This window comes from Lathamus discolor, chromosome 3 (assembly GCF_037157495.1).
Source record: "Lathamus discolor isolate bLatDis1 chromosome 3, bLatDis1.hap1, whole genome shotgun sequence".
Taxonomy (NCBI): Eukaryota; Metazoa; Chordata; class Aves; order Psittaciformes; family Psittacidae; genus Lathamus; species Lathamus discolor.
Window position 1 is genome coordinate 128,973,088 of NC_088886.1, and position 15,497 is coordinate 128,988,584.

The following is a 15,497-nucleotide window of genomic DNA, read 5'->3' on the forward strand; positions in this document are numbered from 1 at the left end:
ACTGTCTTAGGCTGTCACCCGAGGCACTGGGTGCATGCAAAGCCCTCCATCTCCCTGCCCGTTCCTCCTTAAGCAGAGCAGCTTCTCTCGCCTTAGCTTGCAGCCGGAACTGTGTCCTGCTCTGCGGCTGGCAGAGCTGCTCCTGCGGGACAGGCAGCGAGGCACCGCTGGCCCCTGCCCAACGAAAGCCCAGTGTCGAAAGGGCACTGCACTTCCCCCGGCTCTGCGGCCCTCTCCTGGCACGGCCCTGCTTCCTTCATCCTCCCAGAGGTCAGCTACGGAGGTGATTAACATTGCCAGGGCTTGAGCAACTCTGCCGCAGGGTTTAGTGCAGCCAGAAGTGACCCAAGGAGGGCTAGAGAAGCAGGTTTTGCCTTCCTCACTCGCACTGCTGCATTTGCAGAGAGGCACCTGCATGACTGCGCACAGGAACAAACTTGAGAGGTGGGGCATTACAGCACAGCAGCAGCTTGGGTTTTCCCCAGTTTAAGACTTTTTGCTTGACATGGTGCAGGAAGAAGAGGGGTGCAGGCATCCGCTGAGCTCCAGCACGCCCAGCCTGCCCTCTTGTACTTCAGGGTGCTTGCTCTGAGCTGGACCTTCACACCCTCTTCCAAAAAACCCACAGGTTGTATGGCAGTATTGGTCAGACCCGACCAAGGATTGCAGAACATCCCTGTCTGCTCAGCCACCCACATTAGTCCCCTATCTCTTTTAACACTGTCCTGGTCCAGTGCCCTGCCTGTGCCTGCCAAACCTGCGCAAGCAGGAGGAGGGCACAGCATGATTGTGCCCATGTCCCCATCATCACAGGTCTCTGCCATTGCCCAGTGAGCCCCTATGCTTCACCCAGGCACAGGAAGGTTGTTCTGAGCCCTAGCCAAGCAGGTCAGCCTGCTCCTACCACCAAACCTCTTCACAAAGATTTTCACATCCTTCCCCTGGGTTTTGGCATGTTTTGGAATTGCAGATAACCTGGCAAACACCAAAGCGGCTTCAAACCCTGCCAGCTTCTTTTGAAAGGCAGCAATAACGGTGCTGCAAGTGCCACAAGCACTGTCATTTGCTCCTGTGTACGTTGGAGGAGGGGATGTTAAGTATGCAAATGCTCTAACTCAGCCTGGGCAAACAGCAACGACGAGGCAAAAGCAACTCCATCTAGACCATCTTGCAACAATTAAATACAATTCTGGGTTTCTTTCTGCAGCCAACTTGATTTGAAGCTGTTTTATTATCATTTGGATACTCTTCTAACGTCTAATCACATCCAACTCCTAGGCCTGCTTCTCAGAAGAGAAATGTATCTGCAATCCACCTGCATCCACCTCGCTCCCTCTGTCCCAGATTCGCATTTAAAGGGAATTAAGGATGCATTTGGGGGAGATCAAAAATAGAAACACTTGGAGCAAGGTAACGGTTATCGCCTGAAATATAATAAAATTATATTTAAGCATACACGCTCCTACTCCGTGGACATGAAGACTGGAGCAGGAATCTATGAATGAGATGTCTTCAGGGAAGGCATGCCCCACAGCCCAGGGGCTTTCCATGAATTTCACCGAGCACTAACAGCCTTGCTAACTAACAGCAAGTAGGTTCAGTTAATCTTCTTGGGGACGTCTCTTTGATACGTGTATTTCTCAAACAAGCAAAACGTGACAACCAAAGGGCTGGAAGGAAGAGCATGCAGAGCCATGAAAATCATGCCTGGAGCAGGCAGCATGGGCAGGGACATACTCCCCATCCTTGCAATGCAAATAGTAGTGGTAGGTGGTGAAACAGTGTGGGCAGGACCATGGTGCTCTGCCTGACCCAAAACTGGAAACCACAAGATGCTGAGAAGCCCTGAGATCCAAAACTGGTGAAGCTGACGCACAAAGGTCAGGTCCAACCCTAACAATTCAACATAGTGCTCAGATGTGGTTTCTAGTTCAAGAGTTTCCTTCATAGCTGAACTCAAATGCTTGAGGGCAGAGCTCACTCTATTTGGGCACCCAACCCCAATGGAGGATGCCTGCTCTGATATGGGCCAGGCATCCCCATCACTCACACGCAACCCCCAAAGGCTGTTATGGTGACAGCACATATGGGAGGACACACAACTGCCTTAGCCCTTCACTGCGGCACTTTTCCACCTGCAGCTGGGGCTGAGGAGGGCTGGAAACCTGGTCAGTGGGACCATGAATTTATGGCACCAGAAAGACACTGCACTGCCAAGAGCTCAGCACATGGGCACTGGGGCTTCCCATGGCAAAGGGCTCAGCATCCTGCTGCAGTGACTGGTAGCAGGTAGTGACAGCCTCAGGGACTTTGGGCATCAGAGGAGGTGCAGGATTCCTGCTGCGAGCTCCTAGGGGTTCAAGCTGTCTGGTTGACCTAGTGCCTGCCAACCTGTACATAAGCAGAAGGGCTTCCCCTGGCCTCACTAAGGAAAGGCAGTTATGTCCCATCTCAGGCAGAGAATGCTGCAAGTGGGTTGTGGAAAGCAGCATCCCTGCACAAAAGTGGTCTGGCCAGCTGCAGCCGCATTTTGTACAAGCAGTCAGCACCAAACACCACACAGCAGGACACCCAGAAGAGCTGTAGGGAAGAATCAGCTGGACCAAATCGTTAATCTCTCTGTTTTATTAGTGTAAATGCATCCCTCCCCCCTTCTCTCCCCACTATTAAATACAAACCAGGAGGAGACAGTGGCTCCTCAGTCGCTTTCTCCTTAGGAGATGCGCAGCCAAGCCCTCTGCTGTGCCCACGAGCGCCGGGCACTGTGTTCCCCGACCCAACAGGCAGCCCCACGGTGGGGAGGGCTCCCACCTCTGTCGGGAAGCTCTTGTCCAAGGGCTGCGACCTCCGACGTCCTATTGATACTGCGAAGGCCGAGACGGCCTGGGTCATGGTTCCCATGGGGAGCAGCTCACAGTATGTGAATACAGCAGGATCCCCTCCGGCATCCCCTGCACCCACTGGCCCTGGGGGCCAAGTACTCCCCACCCTCACCAGCTGGGAGTGCTCCGGCTTGTTGCCAAGTGGCAAAACCCCAAGACCAATCTCCTTATTGCTCTTTTGGGGTGCGGTGTGCCCCATCCCACTGTCCAAGCCTGTGGCAGGTGCAAGGACATGTCCCTCCCTGCACTATGAGGCTGATGCTCTGAGGGAGCAAAGGGCACAGCCCTGTCCAACGACGCTGGGAAAACCATGAGGGATCACCCCATCCCTATAGCAGTCATGGTCCTGCAGCAGGGGGGCCTTAGGCTCTGTGTGACCCTGTCAACAGGGGACAGCAAGGGACAGGGCAGCCCATCACCACCCCGCTGAGCAGCAGGAGCAAGACAGAGGGATGGGGCTGGTGGACAGCAGCTCTGGGGTGAGAAGCCAGGCATGACAACTCACAGCTCAGCAATGCTGACCCCACCTCGCCCCGGGGTCTGCACAGCCATGGCCACTCCAGAAGGACCCCAGACTGGCAGACCCCGGCCTGGGCAGCACCAGGGGGGCTAGTCATGAGCTCGGGCACCAACAATCCCTGCAGCCACTGGGAAGAGGAAGACAGATTTGAGCAGCAGAAGAGGTTGGTGGGCACTGCAGGACAGGGCCAGTTCCTCTGCACCATGGGGTTCAGGTGCTGTTCCCCTGCTCCTGCTCGAAGAGCACCATGGCCAGCTGGGAGCGAGAGCCTATGCCCTCCAGGCTGCTCTGCACACAGCGGTGGTAGATCTCCTCGCTGAGCCGGGGGTTGCAGGCCTGGTGTCGGTAGTGCTGCAGCAGGGCAGGCTCCACAGCCCGGAAGACGTGGAGGTTGGAGTACTTGATGAACATGTCATAAATGTCCAGGGTCTCCAGGATGTCCTCGTTCTCTTGCACATCACCCGCCATGCGGGTGCGTGCTGCCATGTAGTCAGCGTTGTAGAAGCAGGCTTCATGGAAGACATCACGGTCAAAGCGCCCTGTCTCCCGCTGCAGGTCCAGCGTGGCAGGCGGTACCTGGTTGTGGTAAGCGATGGCAGGGTTGTAGCCCTGGAAGTGGATGGGGAAGAAGACCTGCCAGTTGTTGATGGTGTTCATCCGGCAGCGGTTCAGGAAGTCAACAGTGACCTCTGTCCCCACGCCAGCCACAAAGAAAAGCGTGTCCACAGGATGCTTCTTGGAGATGATATCCATGACCTTGATTTGGGAGGGTGCATCTGTCTTAACACTGATCCATGGGATCTTCACCTCTGCATACTTGCGCTCATACTCTGTGATCTGTGCTTTCACAGGTGCAAAGATGTCATTCTGGGTGACCTGCTGGGCCTCGAAGGGGTCATAGATAAAGAGGAAGGTGAGCACCGCATTCTCACTGCTCTCAAAGGCAGCCGCTGCATATGTCTCCAGAAAGCGGGCAGCATAGTCCCGGTCGTGGGCTGTCAGCGGCAGGATGACATTGATGCGGCTGGCCTCCGTCACATAGGGCATGGGGATGATCTCCACTTCGCTTAGGGGCCGCACCAGGTGCACACGCTTGGTGACAGAGCGGCTGTGCCCCTTCTGAGTGACGACCTCCACCTGGAGGTCCAGCGTGTACTCCATGCCGCGCGTGGGGTCAAAGCGCCGGTACCCGTTCACCAGCTGCTGCTTGCGGACATGGAGCACCGGCTGGTACTTGCGGTTCAGCTCATCCATGGCCGTGGCCACCACATCAGCCACGTCTGCCAGATCTACACCGTGCAGCTCGCACTTGGGGGAGCCGTCCACGCAGGCGAACACCTGCTCCTCTGTGAAGTAGTCCCAGCGCAGCACCTCAAAGCGGGTTTTGGGCTGGAAAGGGGGTGGGATGCCAACAGGCCACGTGGCAATGTGGTCCCCATCAGCAGACAGGCTGCTGGCATTCTGGATCTCCAGCTGCAAGAGGAGAGAAGGAGGAGTGAGAGCCAAGGTGGGTGCAAGTAGTCTCCCAGCTCTGGCTGCAGGCAAGGTGACTTCTGATACTCAAATCAGCCACTCCTGGCCCAAAAAGCAGTGCCAGAACTACTCTGCCTTCAGCCTGACTCCTGTCCAGCACCTCAGGTTTGCTCTGAACAGCACCCTAAATATGGCACACCACCTCCACTGGTAGGATCTGTGCCCTCTCTCACCCTGCCTGGCTTTTGCTAGCAGACCTCAGCACCCTGCTGGCTCCGTTGACCCTGAACCATCACTGTAGCTCCAGGACCCATCCCGGTCCAAGGCTTCCCTCCAGTCAGCACCACTGCGCCTGCAACCACACAGGCTCACAGCTGATCCCATCCTACAGCAGGTCCAGGTGAGAAAAACCTCAGAGGAGAGAGGTGACACAGAGCAACCATAAAGCCCACAGGGATGACCAGAAATGCCCAGACCCTCCCAGCCAAGCCAGGTCTCACCTGGAGCTGCTGGATCTCCTGGTATGTCCTCTCAAGCTCCACCTGAGCAAAATACTTGTGCAGCCGGTACATCTGGAGGGGATCCAGCACAGGGTGGACAGTGAAGGCGCTCTGGAAACGGAGGTCGGTCTCCCGCTCGGGGTCTGCATTCTTCCCCAGCTCAAAATAGTGGTAACGCAGGCCCTGCAGCCGGGAGAGATGGGTCATGGCCAGCTGCCAGTACAGCAAGCTCAAAGGACAAAAGGGTGCAAAGGCTGGTACCCCCAGGACCTCGGAGCCCACAGAGAGGCAGGTAAACACACTGGGCCAGAACCAGGCTCTCAAAGGCCATCTCCACTGCAGGACCTACCTCGTGCTCATCGGCACAGTTGATGGCTGTGTAGTCGATGATGCAGCGGCCAAGCCACTCATCTGGCCGAGCGCTTAGGATGTCATTGCGGCAGCTCTCCAGATGCTGCTGCAAGAGCAGGAGGAGGCTGCGGGACAGCAGGTAGCCAAAGCCCCCATAGCAGTAGCGTCCCTCAGTGTCCCCACCAATGAACTCCTCGGGGCGGCCCAGGTAGAGGTGGGTGTCGATGCTGAGGTGGGCGACCAAGTGGCTGATGCGATGTGCCTCCGTGTAGGTGTCATCCTGCACCAGGAAGAACCAGTCGAAGTCATTCACGTAGTGGTCCAGAAGGTACCTGATGGTCTGGTACATGTTCCAGATGGGCCGCTCGTCACTGTGCGTCACCACTGTCATGCCGTGGGGCACCTTGCGGCCTCGTGTGCCAGTGAAGTACACTAGGCGCTCCAGGCGGTGGGCCAGCGTGCGATTGACAGCCACCCCGAGTGTGTTCAGCGTGCTCTTGGAGGTCAGCACACCCACGAAGAGCCGCTGCCGCATCCCCAGCTCTGTGCTGATATACCTGGTCCTGCAGGAGGGAGAGCATATCTGGCCCCATAGTACTGCACCCCACCTCAGCCTGCACCTCCCCATCCTCCCCAGCAGTACTGACCTTGGCTACCCTGCAGGAACCCTCTAGGCTTCAGCCACACTCACAAGACATCACCTCAACAGTGCTGGCTGCAACTATGCCTGGGCCAGGGGCACAGCAGAGCGCTCTGCTGAGGTTCCCCCCAACCTGAGGCCATGGGGGACCCTCCCTTCCTGCGAGCTGGCCAGCCCAGCTCAAACCAGAGGCTTGCAAAAGGCTGATCACAGCTAAAAAGGGAAACAGGGCTGCACACCCCAGCTCTAACAGCGATAGCGCTGATGTCTGCATGGGGCCAGCTGTGCCCCTCCGCACCACGGCCCCCAGCTGCCCCACTCACAATGACTTTCAGGTTCAATTCTCCCAGCTCGGCACAGCGGCAGGAAGCGACCCCCCCACCCCGGGCCCCAGCCTCCGCCTGGCACACACTGGCCCCATTCAGCCCCCCGCATCCGTCCACCCACCGCCTCGCCGGGACAACGAGGCCCTTTCACTGCCTGCTCCCTGCCATCCCGGGAGTGCCAGGGCAGGCTGCAGCCGGCCCCAGAGAACGCTGGGGTTTGCAGTGCTGGCTGGGGATATGCCACCGCGGTTGGGGACCCTGCTAGGGCTGGGCATGATTGGGGCACGAACTCTGCACAGCAGAGGCAACCTCTCCACAACAGACAGCAGTGGAGGCATGAAGCTCTTCCAGACAGGGATGGAAGGGATAAGAAGGGGGAAGTGGAGGGGAGAAAGAGAAGCAGCAAGGAAAAGTGCTTGCAAGGGGGAAAATCAACCCGCAGCCCTGGGTGGCTGCAGGGTGTGGGGAAGCACACCCCCGGGTCATAGTCAAAGCTCCCCAGCAGGCAGGCGGACAAGCCCCCCAGCACCGGCCCGGCCAGCACACGCCCGCACCTTGGCAGCCCGGGCTCGGCCGCAGCTACTCCCACCTAAACCCGACAGGCGCCGGCGGCCCAGCTCCCCCAGCCCGGCCCGGCTCCCCGCACCTGACGGCCTTCTTGGCGGCCCTGCCGGGGCTGGGCGGGCGGTAGGGCACGACGCGGGGCTCCCAGCTGTCGGCGCCCAGCCCGGCGGGCACGGCGTTGGGCCTGCGCGCCGCGTTGCCGTTGGTGTTGCCGGGGCCGGGAGGCGGCGCGGGGCCGCCGTCGGGGCGCGGGTAGTCGGCGGTGCGTGGCGGCGGCCCGCAGGGCTCCTCCACCCAGGTGACGCTGAGGAGGCTGAGGGTGAAGCCCAGCGAGACGCCGATGGCCACGGGCCCGGCGGGCCGCAGCACCGACAGCACGAGCGACAGCCGCATGGCAGGGACACGACGGGACCGGGGGCGGCTCCGGCTGCCGCTCCCGCTGGCGGCGCCGCCGTCCGACGTGTCACCCCCTGGCCACACCCCGCCGCGCGTCACCGCGGGCGGCACAGCCCCGACCAATGGTCCGCGCTCTCACCGCCACGTCACGGGGCGGGGAGCGGGGGGCGGTGTGAGGGTTGCTAGGAGACCGCGCGGCCCTCCTACCCCCCCCCCGCCCCCCCGGCACCCTTCGCCGCCCTCCCCTACGGGCCCGGGCGGGGGTGCGGGACCCTCGGGCAGGGGCTGCCCTGCAAGGCCCAGGAGGCTTCGCGACGGGGCTGCTGTGTGCCCGGCACCGGCCTGGCTGCCCGCTCAAAGAGCAGCCTCCCGCTCGGGAGGCACAAGGCACGTCCGCCGGCCGAGACATGGCGCCTGAGCCGGCTTAAAGGCGGATTTACGCGGGCGGGTGCTGTCGGGCAGGAGCATTCGTGGTGGTCTTGAAGCGCCCCGTTCCCCTTCTCAAATCGCTGCCCCGGGGGTCTTCCAAAAAGCGCAGACGGGAGCTGGGTGTCCCCAGGAGACCACCGGTGGTCGTTGGTGGGGGGGGGTAGGTGGCTGTCTCTGACGCTCCGAGTGGCAAAGCGCAGCCACGGGCTGCTGAAGGTAGCGGGGCACGCCGGGTGCCCGGGAAGCGGGCGTGCAGGGGGGCGAGGGGTGGCTGGGAAACCTCTGGGTGCAGAGCGGTGCACTGTGGCAGAGCAGCAGGAGATCCCTTAACCTGCAACCCAAAACAGGGCTAATGAGGTGGGCTCAGACAGATGGGGCCGGGTCACTGTCCCACTGTGAGCTGTCTGCAGCACGCAGCCACTGTCCCGCCAGCCGCCTAAGAGCCCCAGGCAGACATAGCTGGAGAAACCGGCTCCGTGCGGAGTTTTCCACGCACAAAGAGCACTGGAATGATCCAGTCCAGAAGCTGCAAGGCCAGCAGCCTTACATGGCTGCCCGGCGCCAGGCATTACTGAATAAGGACAAGGAAGAGGACCCGGCCTTTCTGCCCATTCGCAGCTCGTGGCTCCATTTCTAGCAGCCTCGCAGCCGTTGGGGGCTCTCAAGTGCTCTGGATATTCTCTGGCTTCTGGGGAGCCCATCCCACCCTCTCCATGAAACACAGCCTGCCTTCCCCAGCAGCGGCGGCTACAGAGCAGGGCCGGGCACTGAGGGCAGGCGGAAGCCCGCTTGGCTCCAGGGTCTCTTTCATTTTCTGGAACAACACAGCCTGTTTTCATCAGGAAGTGGTTGGCAGCATCCCACCCCCCAGAGATACAGGACCATCATCCAAGCTCGGCTTGTTTTCATAGGCCTTTTTCTCCTGAATAGACCAAGACAAGCAATAGGCAAAGGCAGTCACGTGGATGGCAGCTTAATGAAGGACATATAAAAACTAGAAACAGAGGGAACACAGTGGGATGAGTTGATGCCAGAAGGGAAAGGATGCAGAAGAAATAAATGAGCAGAGATTTTCTGTGAACAAAAGCAAGCACAATCATAAACAACCAAAGTTGCCTGTTTTCTGTGTGCAGACAAACGTGTTAGAAATACTTATTTTTTTTTTTTTACGGGTTGGAACACTGAATATTAGTCACCTTATACAAACCCACATGATTTTACACTAGTGATAAGAGAGGTTTCATTCGGCAACAGCTCTCTTGATCTGAGCTTGTATTTAGGTAGAGGTGCAGGTCAAAGAAAGTACTTAGGTCTTCAGAAATAAGCCTCTGCGCCCAAGGGAACTGCATGGAGATGGAGCTGAATGCAAAGCCAACACCTCCCCCACGGCCCCCGTGGCGTCCTCAGGAGATCCCGCGGGGAAGCAGCAGTGCCGTTCCTCCGGCAGCTCCTTCTCAGTCCCCCGCCAGCTGCAGCTCCTGCCTTTGTCTCCCCGGCAGCACTGGCGTGGGGCTGGGAAGGGGCTGCCAGGGGAACGGTCGCTGCTGCCAAGAGACTTCTCCCTGCCAGGATTTCCGGGGGGTCCGGGAGGTGCCAGCTCTAGGCAGCCCTGCAGAGGAAGAGCCCCACACCGCCCCACCTACCCGCCGTGCCTGCACCTCCAGCCCTCTCGCAGAGGAGGGGCAGCCCCTTTATGTGCCCCGGCCACACTGCACGGCCGCTGCGCCCCGGCACCGCCACCGGCTCCTGCGCCCCGCACGGCACGTGCGCCGCACAACCCGCCTCACGCCCCGCCCCCGGCAAAGCCCCGCCCCCCGGGCCTGCGTGGTGACGCTACGCGGTGACGTGAGACGGAGCTGTCCGCTCAGCACCGCGCGGCGGGCCGCGCCGCCAGCATGCCCGGGGACCGGGACCGGGGCCGGGAGCGCCGGGTGCAGCGGGGCCGCCGCCGCTGCGGGGCCGCGAGTGCAGGTGGGAGCGGGCGGGGCGGGGCCGCAGGCGGTGGAGCAGCACGGGGGGGTGCGGCAGGCGGGGGGCGCGCCGGGCCCCCTCTGCGGAGAGGCTCGAGCCCCGGGCTCCCGGCTTCCCCCCGGCCCCGCGGCTTGGGGAGAGGGCGCGGGGCCCGGGGTGGGCGTGCGGGGCCCGGCGGAGCGCCCCCGGGACCCCCGCCCCGAACAAAGAGAGGGGCGGAGCGGCCCCGCGCCCCGGCGGCCCTTGCGGCCGTCGCTTAGCAACGCCGCGCCCGCCCCGCCGGCCCGGGGCCCGGCATCCCGGCGGGGAACGGCGGGGCTGGCCGGGGGGCGGTGGCGCCGGGGAGGGGAGAAGAGTGGAAGGGAGAGGAGGGGAGGGGAGCGGAGGGAAGGGAAGCATCGCTGCGGTGCCGTGCCCCGGGCGCAGCTTCCGGGTCCCCGCCGCGCTGGGCCCTTCGGAGTACGGAGGGGAAAGGAGGGAAGGGCGGGGTACCCGGGCGGGCCGCGGCTGGAGCCCGGGGCTGCGGGGAGAGCGGCAGCAGGTGGGCAAGTCCCGGCGCCAATGAGCAGGCGCTGGGCTCCCCTAGCAACAGTGCCCGCGCCAATGGGCGCCGCGAGCTGCCGCCAGCGCTGCCCGCAGCCCTGCCCGAGACGGGTCTTCCCAGGCGACCCTTCCCTGCTGCCGTGGCCCCGGCCTGGCGGGGGTTGAGGGGCAGGGACCAGCACTCGCTGCCCTCTCGCTGCCCTGCTGGTGTGCCGAGCTGAGCCGTTCCATGCTGTGCCGAGCCATTCCGTGCCCGCACTGGCCAACCAGCCGTATGATGCCCCGTCCTGGCCTGCTGGGCACAGCTGGCCAGCAGAACCCCGCCTTCACCCCACAGCATCACCCCTCCCCAAGGCAGCTGGGGCTGGTGCGGCGCTCCTGGGCTCCGTGGTTAAAGTCCAATCCTGCTTAGCGTCCCTCTGGGGGCTCAGGCGGGGGCCCAGAGCTCAGCTGCCCGCTCCCTGCCCGCCTGCTTCCCTGGGATTAGGCACTGCTCTTCAGGGGGATTTGCCCTGGCTGGTGTGTCCTTCCCAGCCAGAGGGAGGGAGGAGGCCAGTGGTGGGAATAGAGGTGGCGGTGGAGCCTGGCCTGCGTGGCATTGAGGTGCTGGGCAATAGGGAGTCATGACTGATGCCTCAGCCCTCTTCCCTGATTTTGTGAGCCGTCCTGAGCCAGCTGTTTTAATGTGGCACTCGCAAGGACTGCCGCTAGCTCCAAGACAACCAGTGACAATAAATCCATCCTAAGTCAGCTGAACCTGGAGAGGGATCGCGGGAGCAAAGAGATGCCGGAACTGGCTCCAGGTGGGAGCAGGCAGACAGTCACTGTAATTAGGTTTGAACTGGAGCTGGATCAGTCTTTGCAGAGGATTATGACCCCTCCGTCTGCATAGGCACTGTGGGGGACGCGGTGACCGCCTGCTCAGAGTTCTGGTACAGCCAGGGTGGTATGGGTGAGCCTGTGGGTTAGGGGCAGCGACAGCCAGGGCTGGTACCCCTCTTTCCCTGTGGTTTGGCATGGCAGTGCTGGATCCAGTGTGGGGGCCTGCTTTGTTTTTACAAGGACGCTAGGAGGCTGGCGTGGGGATGAAAAATAGCCAGAAATATGATTAGAGGATTGGAGAAAATGCCTTGGAGTACAAGCTTTAAGAGCTCAATCTGTTTAGCCTATAAAAATAGAAGACTGAGGGGTGACTTAATTACCAAGCATAATTACTTCACAGGCAGAAAATACTAGGTAGTGTAAGTCTCCTTTTAATCGAGCAGCGAAAGGGCACTGGGGAGCCAGGGGCAGGAAATTGAAGCCGCACACAAATTATAAATTGCTGCGTCCTGGCAGCGAAGCTCCCCGAGGGTGTGGGCTCCCTGGGGACGGAGCATCCCTGCAGCCACCCATTGGGTGACATCTGTATCACCACAGCCCATACAGATCAGGCTGTTCCCCCATTACCTTCCTTCCCAGCCTGATAGCAAGGGGCCGGAGCAGGTTTTCTGGTGGCTAGGTGCTGAATGGTGGGTATCACTGTTGTGCACTTGCCAGCAGTGCCTCTAATTCCCTTCTCCCTCTCTCTCATCAGCTGGGGCAGGTGCTGGGGTGCAGTTTTGCTGGCGAGCCATGGGGCAGGAGTGGAGACTTTGATGCCTCTCCCAGGAGTCCCCAGAGCCATGACTGCAACTGTGCAGACGCTGCGGTTCAAGCTGCTGCCACATGAGCCGGGCCAGGAGTGGGGGCACAGCTGCCAGCAGGAAATCGAGCGTCGCTACCAGGTGGTGCCCTCTGTGGTGTGTGCCATGTGCTGCCTCTTCGGCATCATCTACTGCTTCTTCGGTGAGCTGGGCTAGCCTGGCGGTTAGTGGGTCAAATGGGGAGAAGGGCAGGAGGGAGTTGGGGGGGTGCTGGATGTCCACCCCCTGACTATAATGGTCTCTCCACAGGCTACCGCTGCTTCAAGGCTGTCATGTTCCTGACGGGGCTGATGTTTGGCTCCATCATCATCTTCATGCTGTGCTACAAGGAGCGGGTGCTGGACACACAACTGAGTGTGGAGGCCTCAGTGGGCATTGGGCTGGGCATTGGGGTCCTGTGCGGGCTGGTCACCATGCTGGTGCGCAGTGTTGGCCTCTTCATGGTGGGGCTGCTCCTGGGGCTGCTGCTGGCAGTGGCCACACTGGTAGTAATGGAGCAGTTCTACCACCCACCAACAGTGTGGATCCCCATCGCACTGCTCCTGGGTGTGGGGATGCTCTTTGCCGTCCTCACTCTGCAGTGGCAACGCTTCTTCACCACCCTCTCCACCGCCGTCTTCGGCAGTGCCATCATGACTGTCACTGTTGACTACTTCATCGAGCTCTTCCTCCTGGTGCAATACATCTACGAACGCATCAAGGTGGCTCCTGCTCGCCCTGTGTGCTGGTACAGCTGGGTCATCCTGGGCATCTGGCCGCTCCTCACCACGCTGGGCGTCCTGGTCCAGTGGAAGGTCACAGCTGAGGGCTATTCCCACACAGAAGGTGTGTGGGGGCTGGGGGAGATGGATGTAGCATGGGGAGGGTGCAGGAGCTGGGGGCCTGGGGACCAAGGTGGAGGTTTCCAGTACCTGGTTTGCATGCACAGGTAAGAGGTTTGGGACTCTACAGAAGCCTAGCACTCAATGGAATTGAAAAGCTGGGGCTGGTTTGGGCGTGAGGCTGGCTGGGGTGCACTCCCCAGTGCTCATAGGCCCCTCTGCCCTCAGTGATCATCAGCCGGCAGCAGCGCCGCGTGCAGCTGATGCGCATCAAGCAACGAGAGGACCGAAAGGAAAAGAAGAAGAAGCGGAGACCTCACCACCCACCGCCGCACCAGCACAAAGCCCACCCGCCTGAGCCTGCCTACCGCCGCAAGCCCAACCCTGTGCGCCGCTTCGATGGGGACGTGCTCTCCCCCGTGAGTCCCGCATCCAGGGTAGAGATCTCCCCCGGCCTCTGCGGCCCTTCCTTCTCCCTGTGGGTGGGCTGGGGCATGGAGAGGGGAGAAGTGTCCTGGCATCAGCTGGCATCTGAGCTCCTTGAGGGACAAGACCATCCCTGGAGTGTCCCAGGGACTGGGCAGCTCTGGAGGGGCTGAGCTGGGATGTGCCTGCCACAGAGCAATTCACCCTTTGCAAGCAAATGTAAACTGATGGCCAAAAGCCCTGCAGCACAGTAGAAACAGGCAGTGGGTGAGCTGCAAAGTGTGCACCCAGGGAAGGGATGGGTCTGTGTACTCTGCTGTGGCCCGTTCCTGGAGGGCCTTAGTGCTGGGTGGGATCACACAGGGCTGGTTTGGGGGGGTGCAGAACTTAGGGGGCGTGGATGGAGTGGGGCAGGAGCAGAGCCCCCTTCACTATCTGTCTCCTATCTCAAGCAGAGCTACATCCAGAGTTTCCGAGAGCGACAGACGGGGCCATCCCTGAACAGCCTCATCACCAGCTCCCACGCCGTGGTGGACCTGGACTATGACTGCAGTTCCACCGTGCCCCTCACCACAGGCTCTGGCCCAGCTGTGAGGGTATAAGCCAACCCAGTGACCTCGAGCAACACCAGCACCCCAGCCTGCTCCGACAGACCACTGGGACAGGTGGGGCTGTGCCCTCGGCCCCAGGCGGCCACATGCAGCTTGGGGCTGCAGATGGAGACCCTTCCTGGGGACACGTGGGACTTGGCTGGGCAAACTCTGGCTGCCTGCAGGGCCTGGAGGTGCTGGGGGAGCCCGCCGGCAGGAAATCAGCCCAAGGACTGGGGACACGAGCATCTATGGATGAGCGGTGTGAGTGGCTCTACAGGGGCAGGGAGTCCTTGAGCCCCTGCTGCTTTGTGTTTCCTCACAGCCTGGGCCCAATCATCCAGCATCCCAACATTGCCCTCCCCATATTTGAGCCCCCCCTCTCCTAGAGCAGCTCCCCATGCCTGCCCCTACCCCATTGCACCCCCCAGCAACTCCCCAAGTGCCTGTGCCCCACGTCCCTTCTTCAAAGAGCAGGTCCCTCAGCCCTTTCCTGCAGAGACTCCCCTGAGCATGTGCGCCTATCCCACCTTGTCCCTGAGTGCAGCTCCCAGGCAGTGCTTCCTAAAACCTGCCTCCTCAGAAAGTCTCCCTGCCCTAACCATGCTCCCTGCCCAACAGAGCAGCTTGCCTACCCCACTTTTCCCGAGCTGGACCGGGGTGGTCCTGGGCAGAGCCTGCATCCTAGGGTGATGCTGGCAAGTGATGCCTGTTCAACAGGAGCTGTGCTGGCGGGGTACACAGCGTGCATCCCCCCCGGAAATATTTTGATGGGAGGACAAGAGACTGGATCCAGCCTTTGGCAGAGGCTGGGCTGCCTCAGGGATGTGGGGACCCCTGCAGCATCAGAGGCCGTCGCTGTTTTGCTGGCGACTGGATTTTATAGTGGTCGGGGGGCCCTGGGGTTGGGCCAAGCCTCAGGCCGGGGCAGAGCAGGGTAGGAGCCCATGCCCAGACCATCGCTGCGGGCAGAGGCTCCCTCCTTGTATATATTTCTCTTGCTGTGATTTGTATTAATTTATTACGGAGTGAGCCAGGACTTCCCCAAGGCCAGGCAGGCAGGATGGGGGCGAGACTGGACTGGGGTGCCCCTCTGCTTTGGGAGCCCCCGCAGCCCAGCCCAGCCAGTCCCGCTGCCCTGGGAACTGCATGTTTCTGCCAGGCACCCCTGTTCCTGCAGCACTGTGCTGCTGTCCCCCTTTTCAGTCTCTTTTGTAAATGTGCCAAACGCTGCTGAGGCCATGGCCGCACAGTAAAGAGCCTTTCAGAGCCTGGTGTGCTGGGCTGGGGACAGGAGCAAGGGGACCCCAAAGGCTGGGCTACCCAGGGATTCTGGGTGGGATGCAATGCCATCACCCCTTATCCTAACAGAACCCAAGC

General features: G+C 60.9%; 2 protein-coding genes across 4 annotated transcripts; one reads left to right on the forward strand and one right to left on the reverse strand.

Moving 5' to 3' along the window:
• Nucleotides 1-2,610: 2,610 nt before the first annotated feature.
• Nucleotides 2,611-7,731, reverse strand: CHPF (chondroitin polymerizing factor). Its single transcript, XM_065671650.1, has 4 exons — nucleotides 7,339-7,731; nucleotides 5,725-6,289; nucleotides 5,376-5,558; nucleotides 2,611-4,875 (listed from the first exon to the last, which is right to left on the reverse strand). The coding sequence occupies exons 1-4, from the start codon at nucleotides 7,647-7,649 to the stop codon at nucleotides 3,613-3,615; spliced, it is 2,322 nt and encodes a 773-aa protein (XP_065527722.1). The 5' UTR covers nucleotides 7,650-7,731; the 3' UTR covers nucleotides 2,611-3,612.
• Nucleotides 7,732-9,932: 2,201 nt separating this feature from the next.
• TMEM198 (transmembrane protein 198) lies at nucleotides 9,933-15,386 on the forward strand. Of its 3 annotated transcripts, none has more exons than XM_065671654.1 (5): nucleotides 9,933-10,052; nucleotides 12,172-12,422; nucleotides 12,530-13,105; nucleotides 13,330-13,538; nucleotides 13,983-15,386. In XM_065671654.1, exons 2-5 carry the CDS (start codon nucleotides 12,233-12,235, stop codon nucleotides 14,127-14,129), a joined length of 1,122 nt encoding a protein of 373 aa, XP_065527726.1. In that variant the 5' UTR covers nucleotides 9,933-10,052; nucleotides 12,172-12,232; the 3' UTR covers nucleotides 14,130-15,386. The 3 variants fall into 3 exon arrangements, with proteins under 3 accessions (XP_065527726.1, XP_065527725.1, XP_065527727.1); XM_065671653.1 differs by having other exon boundaries at nucleotides 9,970-10,052; nucleotides 13,330-13,520; XM_065671655.1 differs by lacking the exon at nucleotides 9,933-10,052 and adding an exon at nucleotides 11,346-11,398.
• Nucleotides 15,387-15,497: the final 111 nt, after the last annotated feature.

What these genes read in the sequence shown, in the direction of transcription:
- CHPF (XM_065671650.1), bottom strand. Translation starts at nt 7,649, where the DNA reads ATGCGGCTGTCGCTCGTGCTGTCGGTGCTGCGGCCCGCCGGGCCCGTG. An exon ending in GCCGCCAAGAAGGCCGTCAG is followed by an intron (nt 6,290 to 7,338) that starts GTGCGGGGAGCC and finishes TCCCTCCTGCAG; the next exon opens with GACCAGGTATATCAGCACAG. An exon ending in ACTGTGCCGATGAGCACGAG is followed by an intron (nt 5,559 to 5,724) that starts GTAGGTCCTGCA and finishes TCCCGGCTGCAG; the next exon opens with GGCCTGCGTTACCACTATTT.
- TMEM198 (XM_065671654.1), top strand. Translation starts at nt 12,233, where the DNA reads ATGCCTCTCCCAGGAGTCCCCAGAGCCATGACTGCAACTGTGCAGACG. An exon ending in CATCATCTACTGCTTCTTCG is followed by an intron (nt 12,423 to 12,529) that starts GTGAGCTGGGCT and finishes GTCTCTCCACAG; the next exon opens with GCTACCGCTGCTTCAAGGCT. An exon ending in GGGCTATTCCCACACAGAAG is followed by an intron (nt 13,106 to 13,329) that starts GTGTGTGGGGGC and finishes CTCTGCCCTCAG; the next exon opens with TGATCATCAGCCGGCAGCAG.